We start from the raw sequence: 16345 nt of genomic DNA, 5'->3' as shown, positions 1-16345 counted from the left end.
GTACTACTTAGATTTCATCTTGGGTCTTTTGCTCCATCTGCATGCCGACCATCAAGCCTTCCCAAATCACATTGATATTGTGGCATCACCCTAGAGATCTGCCGGGGCAAGAGCCCAAGTGGTATCATCCAGGCAGACATCAGGAGAACACCTGTACTCCCACATGCATCCAAATAGATGAGAGCCTTTTCCTGTTACGGAACAAACACTACCTACCGGGTGGAAACTTAAAACACCTGCATCACTGCAGGGCTGCCTAATGCCTCCCCAAAGTCTATCCATGTATGTGCTCTCCTTGCATGCAAGGTAATGTAGCTACCATCACCGACTTGGACACCACAGTACATGCTCACCCCAAACTGGATCCTGCTTTTGGTGGCTTGTGAGAACTTCACCTCATACCACCAGAGAATGAGGTAAAGCCGAGTTGGAAACCACCTCTCATTAAGATTCTTCCAAAAATGAAGTGCCTATGGAATACATACATGTCATTTCTACAACCCTTGAAGCATGCTGCATAACAAGATGTCAAGAAACACTCTACACAGATCATTTTCAGAATGTATGCATAAACCTATCCAACCTGAAGAACACAGTAACTGCCGTTCTTCTTCTTTGACAGGATTTTCAGTGCTTCTTCTTCATATCCAGGAGCAACAATACCATCAGAAACCTAAGTAGGAAAAAGGATAAAAAAATTTAAGATAATGTCAAGTGAGAGACTCTGACCTAAATGCACAGACTATTCCAAAGCAGATGCCACTATATATTGAACAATTTCAGTATACAGGCACATACCAACCACTGTCCCAAATCTTTATGATCTGGCATCTAACAAAAATGATTACTCAGAAACCAAGCTAAATTTTACCATAACAGTAAACATTAAGAGAATAGAGATTATGCTGCAGTAGAATCCTATTACATAAGAAACCATCACAAACAGACCACCCTTTCGGGTGGACTTCGCTTTTCAGTTCTTTCCTGTTTGAACACCACTGCAGTATTGCCTGTATCATCAACAGTTACACAGCCAGGAAATGCCCAGGCTCAGATGGCTTCCTACAGATGCTTGGAAAGATGCTACTAAACTGCACTTCGTGTTTAAGATACTAAAACAGTGGAAATTCTAAACCATGGAAGAAGGCTGTAGTAACAGTCATATGCACAGAAGGGGAAAGACCAGTTTAATACCACATCCAACCACCCATGTTTAATACCAAATCATGAGCACAGGTTGTTTACTACAATAATTGGCATACAGACCAGCTAAAATTCTGCCAAGAAAATCCTGATCAGAACAGAATTTTTTTCCCATCAGGCAAACATCTGACAATGTTATTAAAACTAACATAATATAACCAGGACACTAAGGAATTGAATACCCTGCTATTACTGGTTAAGTCTATATGCAGAGAAGGTGTTTGACTAGGTGCACTGGGAGTTTATCTATGGAAGGTTATGGAAAAAATAGCAATGTAGATTATTAAAATGGGGGGTTAAGCACAGGAATTCAAGACTGAAAATGATACCATACAAGGGTGCCTGCTCTCACAAAGTACAACTGTGTACACTTACCATAAATGTAGATGTTAAAGTGCATTCACTGTTGCAATCATCACTTGTGGGTTATCCCTGCTATTTAGCCCTTGGCCAGACTGAATACCAGAGTAAAGATTTCCCTCCTGCATTGGCTACAGGTTGCCAGGGACTGACTTCAGGTCGTCAGTTGTATAAAGCAGGGAAGCCAATGCCATTACATCAGTTTTTCTTGCCCCAACCTATAGGAGCCCTATCCATAAGGCTTGAGGAAGGCCAACCTGAGAAATGGCCATAGGTATTAGATAGGTAAGGAGGAAAGTGAGAGAAATAAAGGGGAAAGGAGGGAGGGAAAACAGGACAGCAACAGTGAATACACGCGAACATCTACATTTATGTAGAGTGTACACAACTGTACTATATTCATGTTTCACTGTTGCAGTCATCACTTGTGAGAAGATTCCCAAAGCTGAAGGTAATGAAGGTGTGGATGGAAGGATGTCCTTGGTAGGGACCCCCCTGAGGAAAGCAGTGGAAGTAGATGCTGCCCTAGTGGAATGGCTACAGACAGGTTTGGGAGTAGTTTTCCCATGGAAGAGGTAGCAGAAATGGATACAGTTGGATATCCATTTAAAAATGGTCTACTTGGAGATAGGTTTCCTCTCTGCCCCTGGGGCGAAGCTGACCAGGAGCTGGTCAGTCTTCTGAGAGGCTTGGTTCTATCCAGATAGTATCTATGTTGTCTGTGCACATCCAGTAAATGCAGGATTCTTTCCCCCTGTTCTGAGGGATAGGAAAAAAGGTGGGGAGATGTATAGCCTGATTTAGAGTTACGTCAGTGTTAGAGTATGCTCAACAAGGTATTCAGGTTGAAAGTAACTCCGCTACAAATATGTAACATAAATAAGGTATAAAATAACGCTTGCTTAAATGGAGAAATAGAATTTAGCAATATGTGATTAGCATCCACACTAAATGACTGTGGCTTGAAAAATAAGGAATTTACTTAATGGACATGTCTCCTACAGAATCAGCAAAAATGTATGCATTTCACACTGTCAGCAAAAAAGCTGACCTCTTAGAGACTTTAAAGAAGCTGCATACATCCTGTTTTTAAGACAGCGAGAGCACGAAAGAGCACGACAGAGAGAGAGAGACACGAGAGAGAGAGAGAGAGAGAGAGAGAGAGACGCGAGAGAGAGAGAGAGAGAGAGAGACGCGAGAGAGAGAGACGCGAGAGAGAGAGAGACGCGAGAGAGAGAGAGAGAGAGAGAGGCGAGAGAGAGAGGCACGCGAGAGAGAGAGAGGCGAGAGAGAGAGGCGAGAGAGAGAGGCGAGAGAGAGAGGCGAGAGAGAGGCGAGAGAGAGGCGAGAGAGAGGCGAGAGAGAGAGAGAGGCGAGAGAGAGAGCAGAGAGAGAGAGCAGAGAGAGAGCAGAGAGAGAGAGAGAGAGAGAGAGAGAGAGAGAGAGAGAGAGAGAGAGAGAGAGAGAGAGAGAGGAGAGAGAGAGAGAGAGAGAGAGAGGAGAGAGAGAGAGAGAGAGAGAGAGAGAGAGAGAGAGAGGAGAGAGAGAGAGAGAGAGAGAGAGGAGAGAGAGAGAGAGAGAGAGAGAGAGAGAGAGAGAGAGAGACGAGAGAGAGAGAGAGAGAGAGAGAGAGAGAGAGAGAGAGAGAGAGAGAGAGAGAGACGAGAGAGAGAGAGAGAGAGAGAGAGAGAGAGGCAGAGAGAGAGAGAGAGAGAGAGACAGGAGAGAGAGACCAGAGAGAGACGCGAGAGAGAGAGAGAGAGAGAGACACGAGAGAGAGAGAGAGAGAGAGAGAGAGACAGAGAGAGAGACGAGAGAGAGAGAGAGAGAGAGAGAGAGAGAGAGAGAGAGAGACACGAGAGAGAGACATGAGAGAGAGAGACACGAGAGAGAGAGAGAGAGAGACACGAGAGAGAGAGGGCAAGGGAGCCGACTGTATCCTTAGTTTGGCACCAGGCATTGAATCCTTTCCATTTTGCAGAGTATGATTTCCTGGTGCTGGGCCTCCTGGACTTAAGACCTGCTTGCTCAACAGTTGGTTGTTAGGCGCCTCTGGCGGATAAGTTGAGAGTTTACAGGTTAGGATGCAGTATTGTTCCTTTTTCTTGGGTAAGAAGCCCTTCTGTGAGAGGCAGGTTCCTGGGTGATTCCTTGATTAGACAGAGTAGCAAGGGGTACCAATGTCACCTAGGCCAGTTGGGAGCAATTAGTATAGCTCATGGCCCTTCTTGTTTGATCTTTAAGCAGCACCTGCGGGATCACTGTCAAGGGGGGGGGGGGAGATGTAGACCAACAGGTTGCCCCAGTGGAAGGAGAGGGCATCTACCTTCCAGGCTTTTGGGTGGGACTGCCTGGTGCAGAACTGGTCTGTCTGTTCTGTACAGATTTGTAGAGGTCTAGTTCTGGGGTCCCCCAAGTTTGGGTAATTGAGAAGGTCTCCCTCTGAAGATGCCATTCGTAGGGGTCCAGTACACTTCTGCTTGAGGTGGTCTACTAGGGTATTGTACTCCCCTGGGATGTACTGGGCTAGCAGATGAAGGCCCATCATCGAGGAGCATGGTTAGACAACAAAGCGGGTAGGAGTACCCCCCCACTTGACATACCACATGACTGTGGTACTGTCTGTTTTGATGAGGACCACCCCTGGTTTCAGGTGACTCTAAGGCTGCGATAGCTCAGAGTACTGCCATCATTTCCTTTAGGTTGATGTGTAGGTCTAGGTCCCTAAGGGCCCAAGTGCCTTGGGTGCACGTCTCCTAAGTGTGCCCCCCAGGCTTTGTCTGAGGCATCCGTGGTGATGGTCTTGCCTTGGGGAAGAATTAGAAAGGGTAGGCCCTTGTTCAGGGTGCAGACTTCTGTCCAGCATAGGAGGTTCCGATCTCAAGCAGGGAATCAGAGACTGTTTTAGTTCCAGAGACGGAGTGCTGGTACCACAGGTTTCTGAGGTACCATTGTATTTTTTCATGTGTAGTCTGGCCAAGAGCACTAACAGGATGCCATGTACCCCAGAGCTTGAAGGAACTTCCTTGCTGTGAGGTGTGCTCTGTAAGCCAATTGGGAGAAGTATTGGGGCAGGAAACTTTGCTTTTCTGGAGAGAGAAAGGCTCATGGGTGCATATGTCCAGGAGAGCTCCCAGGAAGGTGATCTGTCTGGTGGGCTGGAAATGGGATTTTTCCTTGTTGATGGTGAATCCCAGAGAGGTAAAGAGGGTTTGGACAAAGTTTAGGTCTTGCAGAAGCTTTTCCCTGCTGTCTGCCTGGATGAGACAGTCACCCAGATAGGGGTAAGTTTGAATGTTTTTCAGCCTACAAAAGGCAATGACAGGGGCCAGGCATTTGGTGAAAACCCTGGAAGCAGTAGATAAGCCAAAGGGCAGAGCAGAGAACTGAAATTGTTGCGAGCCTGCTCTGAAGTGAAGGAACCTCCTGCAGGAGTCCCTTATAGGGATATGGAGGTAGGCATCCTTCAGGTCCAGGATGACTAGCCAGGCATTTGGGTTCAAGCATGGGCAAGAGTTTTTGGAGTGTAAGCATTTTGAATTTTGGCACTTGCAATGCAAGGTTTAGTGTGGATACATCCAGAATAGGACACCAACTGCCCTCTTCCCTGGGTACCAGGACCAATCTTAAATAAAACCCTTTTCTGGCTTGTTCCTGGGGTACAGGCTCACTGCTCTGAGCACAGAGTTTATAAATTTGGTTTAGGGCCTCTGCCCACCGATTTGTTGGAATGTCTGGGTACCCTGTTAAGATTGGGTTCTCTTTGAAGGTGAATCTGTATCCTTGATAAATATTTAGGACCCATAGGTCATTTGCAATGGATTGCCAGTGGTCTTTGAAAAGGGAAAGCCTTCCTCCTAACCTTTGGGGGTGGGGGCAGAGGGGGGATAGGGTAGGGAGTGGACTTAGAACTCCCTGCCCTTGTGGTAGTAGAGGTCCATTTTCTTGGCCTCTGCTGTCTTTGTAGTTATCGGGGGGGGGGGGGTCTGTCCCTGCACCCTTTTCTTTGTACAGGCCTGGATTGTAAAGGAAAGGACCAGTGTTTGATCTGGGAGGCTGGACATGAAGGAAATCCTTAACTGTCTGCACTGATTTGGCCTTCTCCACTTTCTTGATCAACTCCTCCGCCTCAGATCCAAACAAGCAGTCCTTATCTAGGGGGTTTCTAGGAGTTTGGATTTGACACTATCATGCAGAGGTTGCTCTTTCAGCCATGCATTAGCCATGCATGCCTCCTAATGACTGACCGTGCAACTCCAGCCCTGCTACAAGTTTCTTGGGCATCATATCGAAAGTGGAGGGAATGCTTTGCCACTTGAAAGCTGGAGTGTAAGAATTATCCCTAGCTCTCTAGAAGTTGTACTGTCTGGCAAGGAGGACATTTTCTGCTTTAATAGTTCCAAGGTATGATGCTGATAGTTTAACATACAAAACTGGCAGTTTAGAGCCCTAATAGTCAAGGTAGCAGAGGTGTATACTTTTTACCCCATCTCTCTACAGCTCTGCTATCCTTGTCAGACGGAATAAGTTTTTTGGAGGAACTGGCCTTAGCTCCTTTGGGTCCCTGAGTGATTACCTCTGTATCTCCTGCAGGATTTTTGAATAAGTATTTGTGGGTGTCTGGCAACCTAGAGTACCTGTCTGGCTTTCTGGGTGCAGGGGGCAGTGCATCAGGTGTGAGACACGACTCCATAAAAACATGCTCTACCACATCTAAAATGGGAGGAATGGCTAAGGGTTTGTGTTTGGAAAAGTCCAGAAACTCAGCCTCCTCAGACTGGGGATAATCCTGAGCTTCCCAATAGAAATATTCCCCAAGGGTGTGTAAGGTCTCTCCAAAAGATAGGTCCTCGGGGGGTCGGGGGGGGGGGCGCAGAGGGGATGAATTCCTCTGCATCTGAATCCTCAAATGTGGTAAGGGGCTGCTTCCCATTGAAGAATCTGACTTTTTAGATTCAGACAAAGTCAGACTCTGAGAGAATCTCTGGGGAAATGTCCCTTTTCCTTTTAGCTGAAATGGTCTGGTTACCTCTAATAGGGTGATAAGATCCTCAGCCATCTTAAGAAGCTGTTGTGACTGAGCAGGCTGGGCTTGAGGAAGATGGCAGGTAAAAATTGTTTTTCTGGGAGTGGTCCAGCTTTTAGATCAGTGTTTCAATAGGCCTGGGTACGGGTGCTGGTGTCGGGTCTTTGTCTTGCATCGGTTATCTGTAAAGCCTCCTTGGAAGCTGGTGCCTGCAGAGCAGCTCCGAACCAACTGCAGGGCTGATGACCGAAAATTTGGCAGCTGCAGTCTGATCCGGTGGCCCACCAGACTTCCAAATGGGTCTCTCTAGTGGCCTGCAGAGGAACAGCATCTGGTATCAGGGACTGCGGAGGCGCATCACTGAAATCCATAGAGCTGCTGGCTGACTTCAAGATAGACTTGTCTGAAGGCCTAAATTCATAGAGCTGCTGGCTGACTTCAAGATAGAATTGTATGAAGACCTAACTTGATGTGGTCTTGTCCCTTTCTTTATCCTTTCTCTTTTTGGGGATATCCACTGTATGCTGACCAATGGACACCATTTCGTACTGTGAAGGACTGTTTTTGAAATGCCTAGCTACAAATTCTGCTCTGTGGTGGATGGTCCTAGCATTAAAGAGAGCACAGAACAGACAGCCAGGGATGTCGTGGTCTGGGCCTAAACAGGTTACACACAGGTTATGAAGTCTCGGCGTGGTATTTGTTTTCCACATCAGAGAAGATTGCTTATTTTTTCTGACATCAGTTAGTGCAAGAAAAAGGTCCCCAATGGGGTACTTAGCATTAGTCGTTTTCTACTTCAAGCTGGTAGCAGTCGACCAATGCACACGCACTCTGCTTCTGCTTTGGGCTCTATGGCAAGAAAGACTGATGTAATGACGTTTGGCTGCCTTGCTTTATACCACTGATGAGCTGGTGTCAGTCCCTGGCAACCTGCAGCCAACACAGGAGGGAAAATCTTTACTCTGGTATTCGGGCCAGTAGAGGGCTATCCAGCAGGGATAACCCATAAATGACCAACAGTGAAACACAAAGAACATCTGCAGTCACTGCAATTTGCTGTACACATGACTCAACCCAGAGAATGTGATGGGAGACTATACAGGAATAGGAGTAAAATGAAATAGAAAACAAAAACAACTTTTCTTGTAACTAAACTTCAACTGCTACTGTTTCAGACACCATCTTGTAATGTTGCCATATGGTCCTAGCAAGCATACAGTTACTTTTGGGAACCAACTTGAATACTAATGGCCACAAAGCCAAGCAGCTTAATTCACTGCAATACCTTAACCTAGAACTTGTAAAGCAGTCAACCAAGCCCAGCCTCTAAAACAGCAAACCATTCCACTCTTGACTTTTACCATCTTGGCCCACTGGTGCATTAACACAAATTCTGCCCAAGCTTCTAAGTGACCACTGTCTGGTGCAGTCTACCCACCATATCTATTTTATTAATCTGAACTCTAGGTCCCCCTTTACCAAGCTAGCTGTCCTCAAAAGTGCCTTGGTATACTTCATTGATACCCTTTTTCTATCTGGATCAGCCTTCTATGTATATAAGGAAAGAAAAAGCCAGAAAATGCCACTGGCTTGCCAGTGAAATCAGAACTTTGGTCTACTCAAAAAGAAAATCTAATATTCTCCGGCATGAAGTTATCAAACCTTAAAAGCAATAATGGCTACAAACTCAGCCAAAGCTACTTATCTTAGAAATGAGCAAGTGTCTACTATCAAACAAAAAAAAAAACTTTTGGAAAGAAATAAACAAGTCAGACTTCCAACTCTGGTCTTGCCAATAATGCCCTTAACTCTAAAATTACTCCATCAGAAGATTATAAAAACTATTCTTCCATTGAAACCATAACCAGCACAGTTGTTAAACCCAGTTATAACCAACTCAAAATAACCCTTCAAGCTCAAATGTTCATTCTTGCAAAGCATGCTGCCACCTTCCACTTCCAAGATGTTTCTGAGTAGGAAAAGTTAAAACACACACAACACTCCACCTCTACCTTCACTGTATTCTACCCCAACATCATTGAGAAGGCAGCAGACAACAAATCAAACAAATTTAATGTATTTACCATAATGGGGATCTGTCCTGGGACCCCTACTGTTCGGCATCTACTTCTTGGAGGTCCAGGCAAAGAGAAAAGGCCGGTGGCTAACCAAGTTTGCAGACAACTAAGTTGGATGCAGTCGACTCCCCAAATGATGTTAACATACTGCAAGAGGGTCTCACAGCAACTAATGACGGTGCCAAAGTCATGGCCTCAAGCTAAATGCAAAAAAAAAAAAAAAGTATCCTACCATTTGGCAAAAACACTGCCCCTACTGATTACCATATCAACGGCAACCCCCTAAACACACAACCTGTGGTGAGAGACCTGGGTACTCAGGCTGATAATCTCACATTCGACCATCATGTAGCAGCAGTGGTCAGAAAGGCTTTACTTGGTTCATCTCATAAGTAAAGGGACTGCATCCAGAAAAAGTTATTACCTCTCTACGCTCCTCCCTCAAACCAATAATTGAGTATAATGCTCCATTTGGTATGTACCCCCTCCAAACATCTGCACCAACAGGAAAGGCCACAGAAATACCTCACAAAGAGAATCCATGGCCTCCAGCACCTGTCCTATGCAGACAGGCTCAAGTCTTTATCACTCTACTCAGTATAGTACAGGTTGGTGAAAGGTGATCTGTGTCTCACCTACAAGGCAATCTCGGACCCTGCCCTAGTAGAGCTGCTCCATATTTGTAAGTCTACCTCTTTGCGCATTACCTGCTCGAAAGGCCTGAATCTAATAAGACAAAACCCGCTGGACAGACAGGTTCGTCTCCCAGAGGCTGCTCAGTCAACCTTGATGAGTGGATGGGAAACCACAAATATGTTCCAGGGTTTTCCACCTGTGTCCCTTCATTGACAGGGGTGACAGGTGCTCACTGAGGTATCGTTTTGGGCATAAACTCCTGGCTAGGTTTGTAAGGGCCCTTGGGCCATTAACTTAGTAACCTCCTATGATAGATGGGGTTAATGAATCCATCTCCAGCCACTCCCGGACTTTGGATCCAAGGTTCAGGCTCCTCTCCTTACCCATAACCCCCTCCTGGTAAGGAAACACCTCAGACTTTGGCCATACAGAATAATAAGCCTGATATACTATTACTACAGAATAATCAGAAAGACAATGGTTTATGGCACACAGCTTGAACAGTACATGACCAAGTCATGGCAGAATCTGTGCAGTCACTCCAGAAACAAAGAATGACACCTGCAAAGGGGAAAGAGGGAGGAGAAATGAAGAATGGAAGCAGACAACTCTGATCTATTGTTATGGTAAGCACATTACTTTTGTACCCAATGCTTCTTCCATCTGTTGAGAAGCTGATGGGAGAGTCACCATCTAACATAAATCTTGGTAAGTCTCACAGAAGGATATTCCAAAGGACAGCTGAACCAAGGGAAGCTATAGACATGGACTGTAAAATTAATTTATACTTAGACGTGAAAGTATGGACATTCAACTAAGTAGCTGCATCACAAATGTCAAAAATTAGCACTCTGGAAGAAAAAGGCAGTGTAGGTAACCAGTGATCTAGAAGAGAGATCCTTAGGAGACCCAGGCAGACAATATCTTCTACCTGTAGACATGGGAAAACCAGATAGCCAGCAAGAAAGGGTTACCTTGGACACTCCTTTGTCCAATTTTGCCAAAGAAAAGCAAACTGGTCAGCCTGACATTCGTAATACAATGCAAGTAAAACGTTGACTATGCACATCCAACAGACGTAGCACGTACTCCACTTTATTTGCAAAATAAGTTATGTACTCACCATAACGTTCCATGTTTGTTGCCCATAATCTCCCTTCATTCTTGCTGGTTGGATTTGGAACAGACTACTGGTTCCGACTCAGCCTATTACTAAAGGTTGAGAGTTGCCACTAGCTCGAGGCTATACCCTATCCCATGATGCCTAGGGAAGATTACCCAGATTTTGTTTGCAGATTAACATTTTAGAAGCAGATAAAGACTATGGTAGTAACTCCTAGCCTATATCTCATGATGCAAGAAGGAAAACAGAGCACAATTTTTTTTTTTAACCAACAAAGAATTCCTCTCAATCCTCCAGGAGCTAAGGTTGGGGGAAGGAGGGTGGGATGCAAGAATGAAGGTGAGATACTAAATCACCTACTGCCTTCTTTCATCTACCTACTTCTAGCAGGTGATATACACCCTAACCCTGGACCTAGTTCCTCTAACAACCCCACCCCTTCAAAAGCTACCAAAACTACCAGCCTCAAAAGCCTTAAATTAGTTACTCTAAATGCCCAAAGTTTACGAAAAAGCAACTAGCTTCCATGCCTGGCTTAACCAGAAACAACCTGACATAGTACCCGTCTCTGAGACTTGGTTAAAACCATACATCGCTGACTCGGACATTCTACCCTCTGGTTACCAAGCCATTAGATATGGCCGCATGAATAGAAGAGGTGGAGGAGTAGCCTTGATATTCTCTAACATACTCCCCATTACTCCATACAAAAAATCCCATTCCTCAATTTAACAATGCAGAACTTGACACAAGTGTGCTACAAATGAATAATCATAAATATATCTGCTTCATATCCCTCTATATTTCCCCCAGGTAACACTACTACTATAGAAGAAATCCTCCAAAGGGCCTCCACTAATATTAACCTAGAGACCTACATTTTAGGTGACGTTAACTTAGACTGGAATAAAATTAACAACCAAAATCCCACCATATCTGTCAATCTCTTCAACTTTACCCAATTTACCAACTTTATCACCAGACCCAACAAAACCAATCCTCCAGGACCCACTCTGGACTGGATCCTAACCACCCACCCCATCAACATATTAGACACAGGCATCCTCCCTGACTATTAGTGACCACCTGCCTGCCTTTATCCTCAGAGCAACCCATTCCTCCCCTCACCAGCACCAGTATATACATACTCATAACCTTACAAAACTTCAACCTTCTCCAACACCCTCAAACAAACTGGAACAACACTCCCTCTAGACAACGCCATCAATTTCAATTCCACCTTCCTAAATATACTTAATACTCAAGCCCCTCCACGATCTACGAGTCAAACCCAACCCCGCTCCATGGCTAACCAAAGAAACCAAAAAACTTATGCTACAATGTGATAAATGCTGGAAACTTTCTCAGCATAATAAACATCCTGAAAAGCTCCTTAAACATAAGCAACTCCGCAACCTCACCAGAAGACATTATCAAGGATAAACAATCATACTATATGAAACTCCAAACCAACCACTCCAAAAACCCCAAACAATTCTAGAACTCCATAAACTCGCTCCTTCAACTAGGCACCAAAATCAACCCTTGCCCTGATACTAAGACTGATCCAGAAAATTCCACTCTCTTCAACTCCTTCTTTAACTCTATAGCTGAACTAAATCCTTCCCAAATACCCCACCCTCACAAGTCAGTCACTCCACCCCAACCTCTCAACCCAACCCCCCCACCTTTGAACTTAAACAAATTTCAACCCCATACATAAAAAAAACTACTCAGCAAGCTAAAACCCTGCTCCAATGCCTCAGATACATTCCCTCTAAATTCTTAAAAATCGCTGCAGACTGCATCACCCTCCCCATTAGCATCTTAATCAGATCCATACAAGAATCTTATATCCCCAAGCTTCGGCGTGCTTCTTTTATACATCCTCTTCACAAAGGCGGTAAAAATACCACCTCAAGCTTTTGTCCCATAGCCATCCTCTCCCCTATATCAAAAATACTGGAAAAATGCATTCACGCCCAACTAATGCCTTTCCTAACCACAAACCATCTAATCTCTCAAACCCAACATGGCTCCCCCCCCGGCCACAGCACTATTACTGCTCTTCTCTCATTCTTAGACATAGTCAACCATTGCCGTGACTCTGGAAAAATCGTTTCTACAGTATATTAGACCTCTCTCCAAGGCTTTCGACACTATCAACCATACCCATCTTCTCAACCACCTTACTAATCTAAACCTCTCTCAACTCCCTGTCCTGGTTTTCAAGTTACCTATCTGATGGATCTCAAGCTGTAAAATGGAAGAAAGGCACCTCAGACTTTCACCCCACTCCTACTGGAGTTTCCTAAGGATCTATTCTTGGCCCAATGCTGTTTAACATCTTCGCCAATGATTTCTACTCGGCCATCCCAAATACAAAAACAGTACAATATGCTGACGGCTACACTTTAATCTGCTGTTCCACCACCCTCCCAGAACTTCAATCATGCACACAAACCGCCTTCTCTGCCACTGAGTACTGGATGTTGCAAAACCATCTATCTCTAAACGCTAACAAATCCAAAATACTACTCTTCACTCCCTCAAAATCCTCCCCACTTGATAAAAATTCTTTCCAAATTAGAAGTCACAACAATTCTACTATAGAAATCATTCCCTATGCCAAACTACTTGGGGTCACCATAGATGAACACCTAAAATTTGACACGCATATTCAACTAAACATCAAGAAAACACATCAAAAACTCAGCCTACTATACAGAAACATCCACTATCTCATTCCTACTAGAAAAACCCTTGCCACTACCTACCTTTTCCCCTCTCTTGCATGGTGCACCTATACTAACTTATCTGCCTCCATCTCTTCCAAAATGGAAAGTGGTTACAATAAAATCTCCAAATTTGCCATAAAAGCCAAAACACTCCTCCCACCATTGCTCTGCCCTCCACTTAACTGGATAGAACTTCCCAACCATTTCGACTACCTCCAACTTATTACTGTCCATAGACTATTTAACCCTACTCTATGCCCTGCTCTCTCCAACATCCTTGAACCTTACACCCCTTACAGGCCACTTAGATCTTCCCACTTGAGCCTCATCACAGTCTACAAACCAATCTGCCCTGCTGGATGTAGTCTCCTGTCCCTCTCCCTAGCTAAAAAATGAAACTATTTCCTCCTTCTCTACGTACTATTGACAATATTAACAACTTCAAATCACACCTTCATTCCTACTTTTTCTCTAATAGGAAATGCAATTGCACCATACCCACCTAGCCTTCTTCTCTCTACATTCTAAATTATATTTTCCCTACTTCCCCTTTCCCTACTAAACTCCTCCAGAAATGACTCACTCTTCAGTGTTCTCACATACATTTTGTATATATTGTACATAGTTTGCTCCCCCTGTTCTCCTTTCCTTATCATTTGTACCTGTTCTGTCATAACTACCCAAACAAGACACATTTTCTATACAACTACTGGAAATTTTTCCCTCTCAACACATGACTTATATGCAAAGTTACCAATGTACCAGTTCATGTCTTTGATTTTTAATGCATCTGCACCCTCAACATTAACTGTAACTTGCTTACCTTATGTATTTGCATCTCGAAGAGTACTTTAATCTGAATATCTAATGTTTACTATGTAATGTGGAGCTTTACCAACGTACCAGTTCATGTCTCAATCATGAACTCTTAACTTTAATCTGAAATTTTAATGTCTACTATGTAATGAGGAGCTTTACCAATTTACCAGTTCATGTCTCTGATTTATAATGTATCTACACCCTCTATATTAACTGTATTTTGCTTAGCTTATGTATCTGCATCCTAAATTGTTACTTTAATCTGAAAATCTAATTTCTATTATGTAATGTTGGAGCTTTTCTCCCCGGGCCTCCACTGAAAATGGGCTCCTGAGCCCAGTGGACCCCCCCTCCCGGGTCAAACGGAAATAAAGAATATGGACAACAAACATTGAATGTTATGGTGAGTACACAACTTCTTAATGCTTTGTCTCATCTCGCCTTCATTCTTGCCGATTGGGACAGTGTCCCCAGCACCTTCTTTCTTGGTTGGCTCAAGGGAATAAGCTCTTCAGAACAGTGAAACCAAATAAAGCCATGTTCCGGGAGGCCACGTCTACTTTGTAAAGAGAGATGAAGGTATGAGGATTGACCCAAGTGGCTGCAGCACAGATTTGAGTCCAAAGGTAATCTGGCCTGCAAAGCGGCCAAAGTCGACATAGCTCTTGTTGAGTGGGCCCCAATTCTTCCTGGCAATAGTTTATGTTGAGAATTATATGTGTAGGTTTACTGAGTCAGTAAACCATTTTGACAAAGTAACTTTAGATACTGATGCACCTTTCCTGTTATCTGAGAAAGACAAAATGGTCAGATTTCCTGAATTTGTTTGTTCTATGCAAGTAGAAACATAACCGTCTGTGGACGTCCAATTGGTGTAGCTAATATTCTGCCTTGTTGCCAAAATTTGGAAATAAAGCGGGCAGGTCAATGGACTGGTTCAAACTGGCCACAGAACATACCTTTGGAAGGAATGAAGAATTTGTTCTAAGAGAGACAATCTTTGTGAAAAACCAAATATGGAGTGCAAATGGACAGAGCTTAAAGTTCTGAAACCCTCCTAGTTGAAGTAATAGCCATCAAAAAGGTTGTTTTCCAGGTCAGAAATTTCAGTTGGCAAGAGGAAGCTGGTTCGTGTGGTGGGAGAATCATGAGTAGTCATCACACAATTGAGATCCCAAAGAGGTGGTGGTTCCCTTACTGGTGGTAAAAAAAAAGTAACTCTTAGGAAAGCTTTGCACAACATGAAAGACATTTTTGATCCCATGTCTCCTATGTGGTAGTTAGAAACGGCAGCCAATTGTATTTGTATGGTAGCTGCTGCTGCGCCTTGATTAAAGATTTCTGCTAAGAAGTCTCTAAGATTGTACTTAGAGGGGCTGTGAAGGGGTCAATTCGATTCTTGCAAGTCCAACAAGAAAACCTTTTCCCATTTACTAGCATAAAGCTTTCTAGTTGTCTTATGAGATGAAACTAGAAAGTGTCTCACGGCCGGGGAAATGTCTGGAAGCCTGGATAAGACTGGAAGTGGAGCAGTCAAGCTGTCAGTTTGAGGGTATGAATACAGGGATGGAGCATTCCTGATTGATGAATAAGATCTGGTACCAGGTCCAGAATCCACGGCACTTCTTGGAGATGAGGCCATAGGAAAGGAAACAAAATCTGACAAGGCCAGTACAGAGCAATGAGAATTAACCTAAAACTCATCAATCTGACATTCTGTAGAACCTTTGGGATTAGTGGAAAGTATAAAGTCGTCCCGGGGGACCAATCGTGAACAAGTGCATCTCTTGGGGACTCCCTGGAGGGGAGATTAGGGCAAGGTAGCTGCAGCATTTGGCATTCATGGGCATGGCAAAAAGGTTGCAGCAAGGCTAAACCCACATGCAAAAGATTTGGTTCGCAATTTGTTTCAGAAACCACTCGTGAGGCATTAGAATTGCTCTGCTTAATTTGTCCGCTATCATGTTGGATTTCCCCAAGATGTGTGTTGCAATCAGAAAATGATGAGAAGAAACTGGCCACTGCCATACTCAAGCCACTGGACACAGGGGGTAAGATCTGGTTCTGCCTTGTTTCTTGATATCACACTACAGGTTGAGGGAGAGTGAACAGGCTGCCTAGAGTTACCTGCATGGTTAGAAGCCACTAGCATAGGTCCTTCTTGCAGGAGTCTGATGAAAATCTTGTGCGACATGGGTAACTCCTGCATGGACCATTGGACTCTCATATGTAGCCGTGCTAGAGGTACTAATGCAATTGCAGCTGCCATCGTGCCCAAGACTTTTAGAACAAATTTTGCCTGTATCTTCCTTTTCGAGAGCAAGATGGACACTTAATGACACAGTGTCTGTATTCTGTC

General features: G+C 44.2%; 1 protein-coding gene across 1 annotated transcript in view; it reads right to left on the bottom strand.

Moving 5' to 3' along the window:
• The window catches only part of ATIC (5-aminoimidazole-4-carboxamide ribonucleotide formyltransferase/IMP cyclohydrolase), a 1003526-nt gene that overhangs the window by 406643 nt on the left and 580538 nt on the right, over positions 1-16345 (bottom strand). Inside the window, exon 11 of the mRNA XM_044075723.1 lies at positions 584-673. Coding sequence (XP_043931658.1) covers positions 584-673 — 90 coding nt within the window. The remainder of the gene's footprint in view (positions 1-583; positions 674-16345) is intronic.

Source organism: Protopterus annectens, chromosome 6.part1 (assembly GCF_019279795.1).
Source record: "Protopterus annectens isolate FY-2018-M chromosome 6.part1, PAN1.0, whole genome shotgun sequence".
In the NCBI taxonomy this organism is placed as follows: domain Eukaryota; kingdom Metazoa; phylum Chordata; order Ceratodontiformes; family Protopteridae; genus Protopterus; species Protopterus annectens.
Note: the sequence above shows the minus strand (reverse complement) of the source record. Positions and strands in the feature narration are given on the sequence as shown.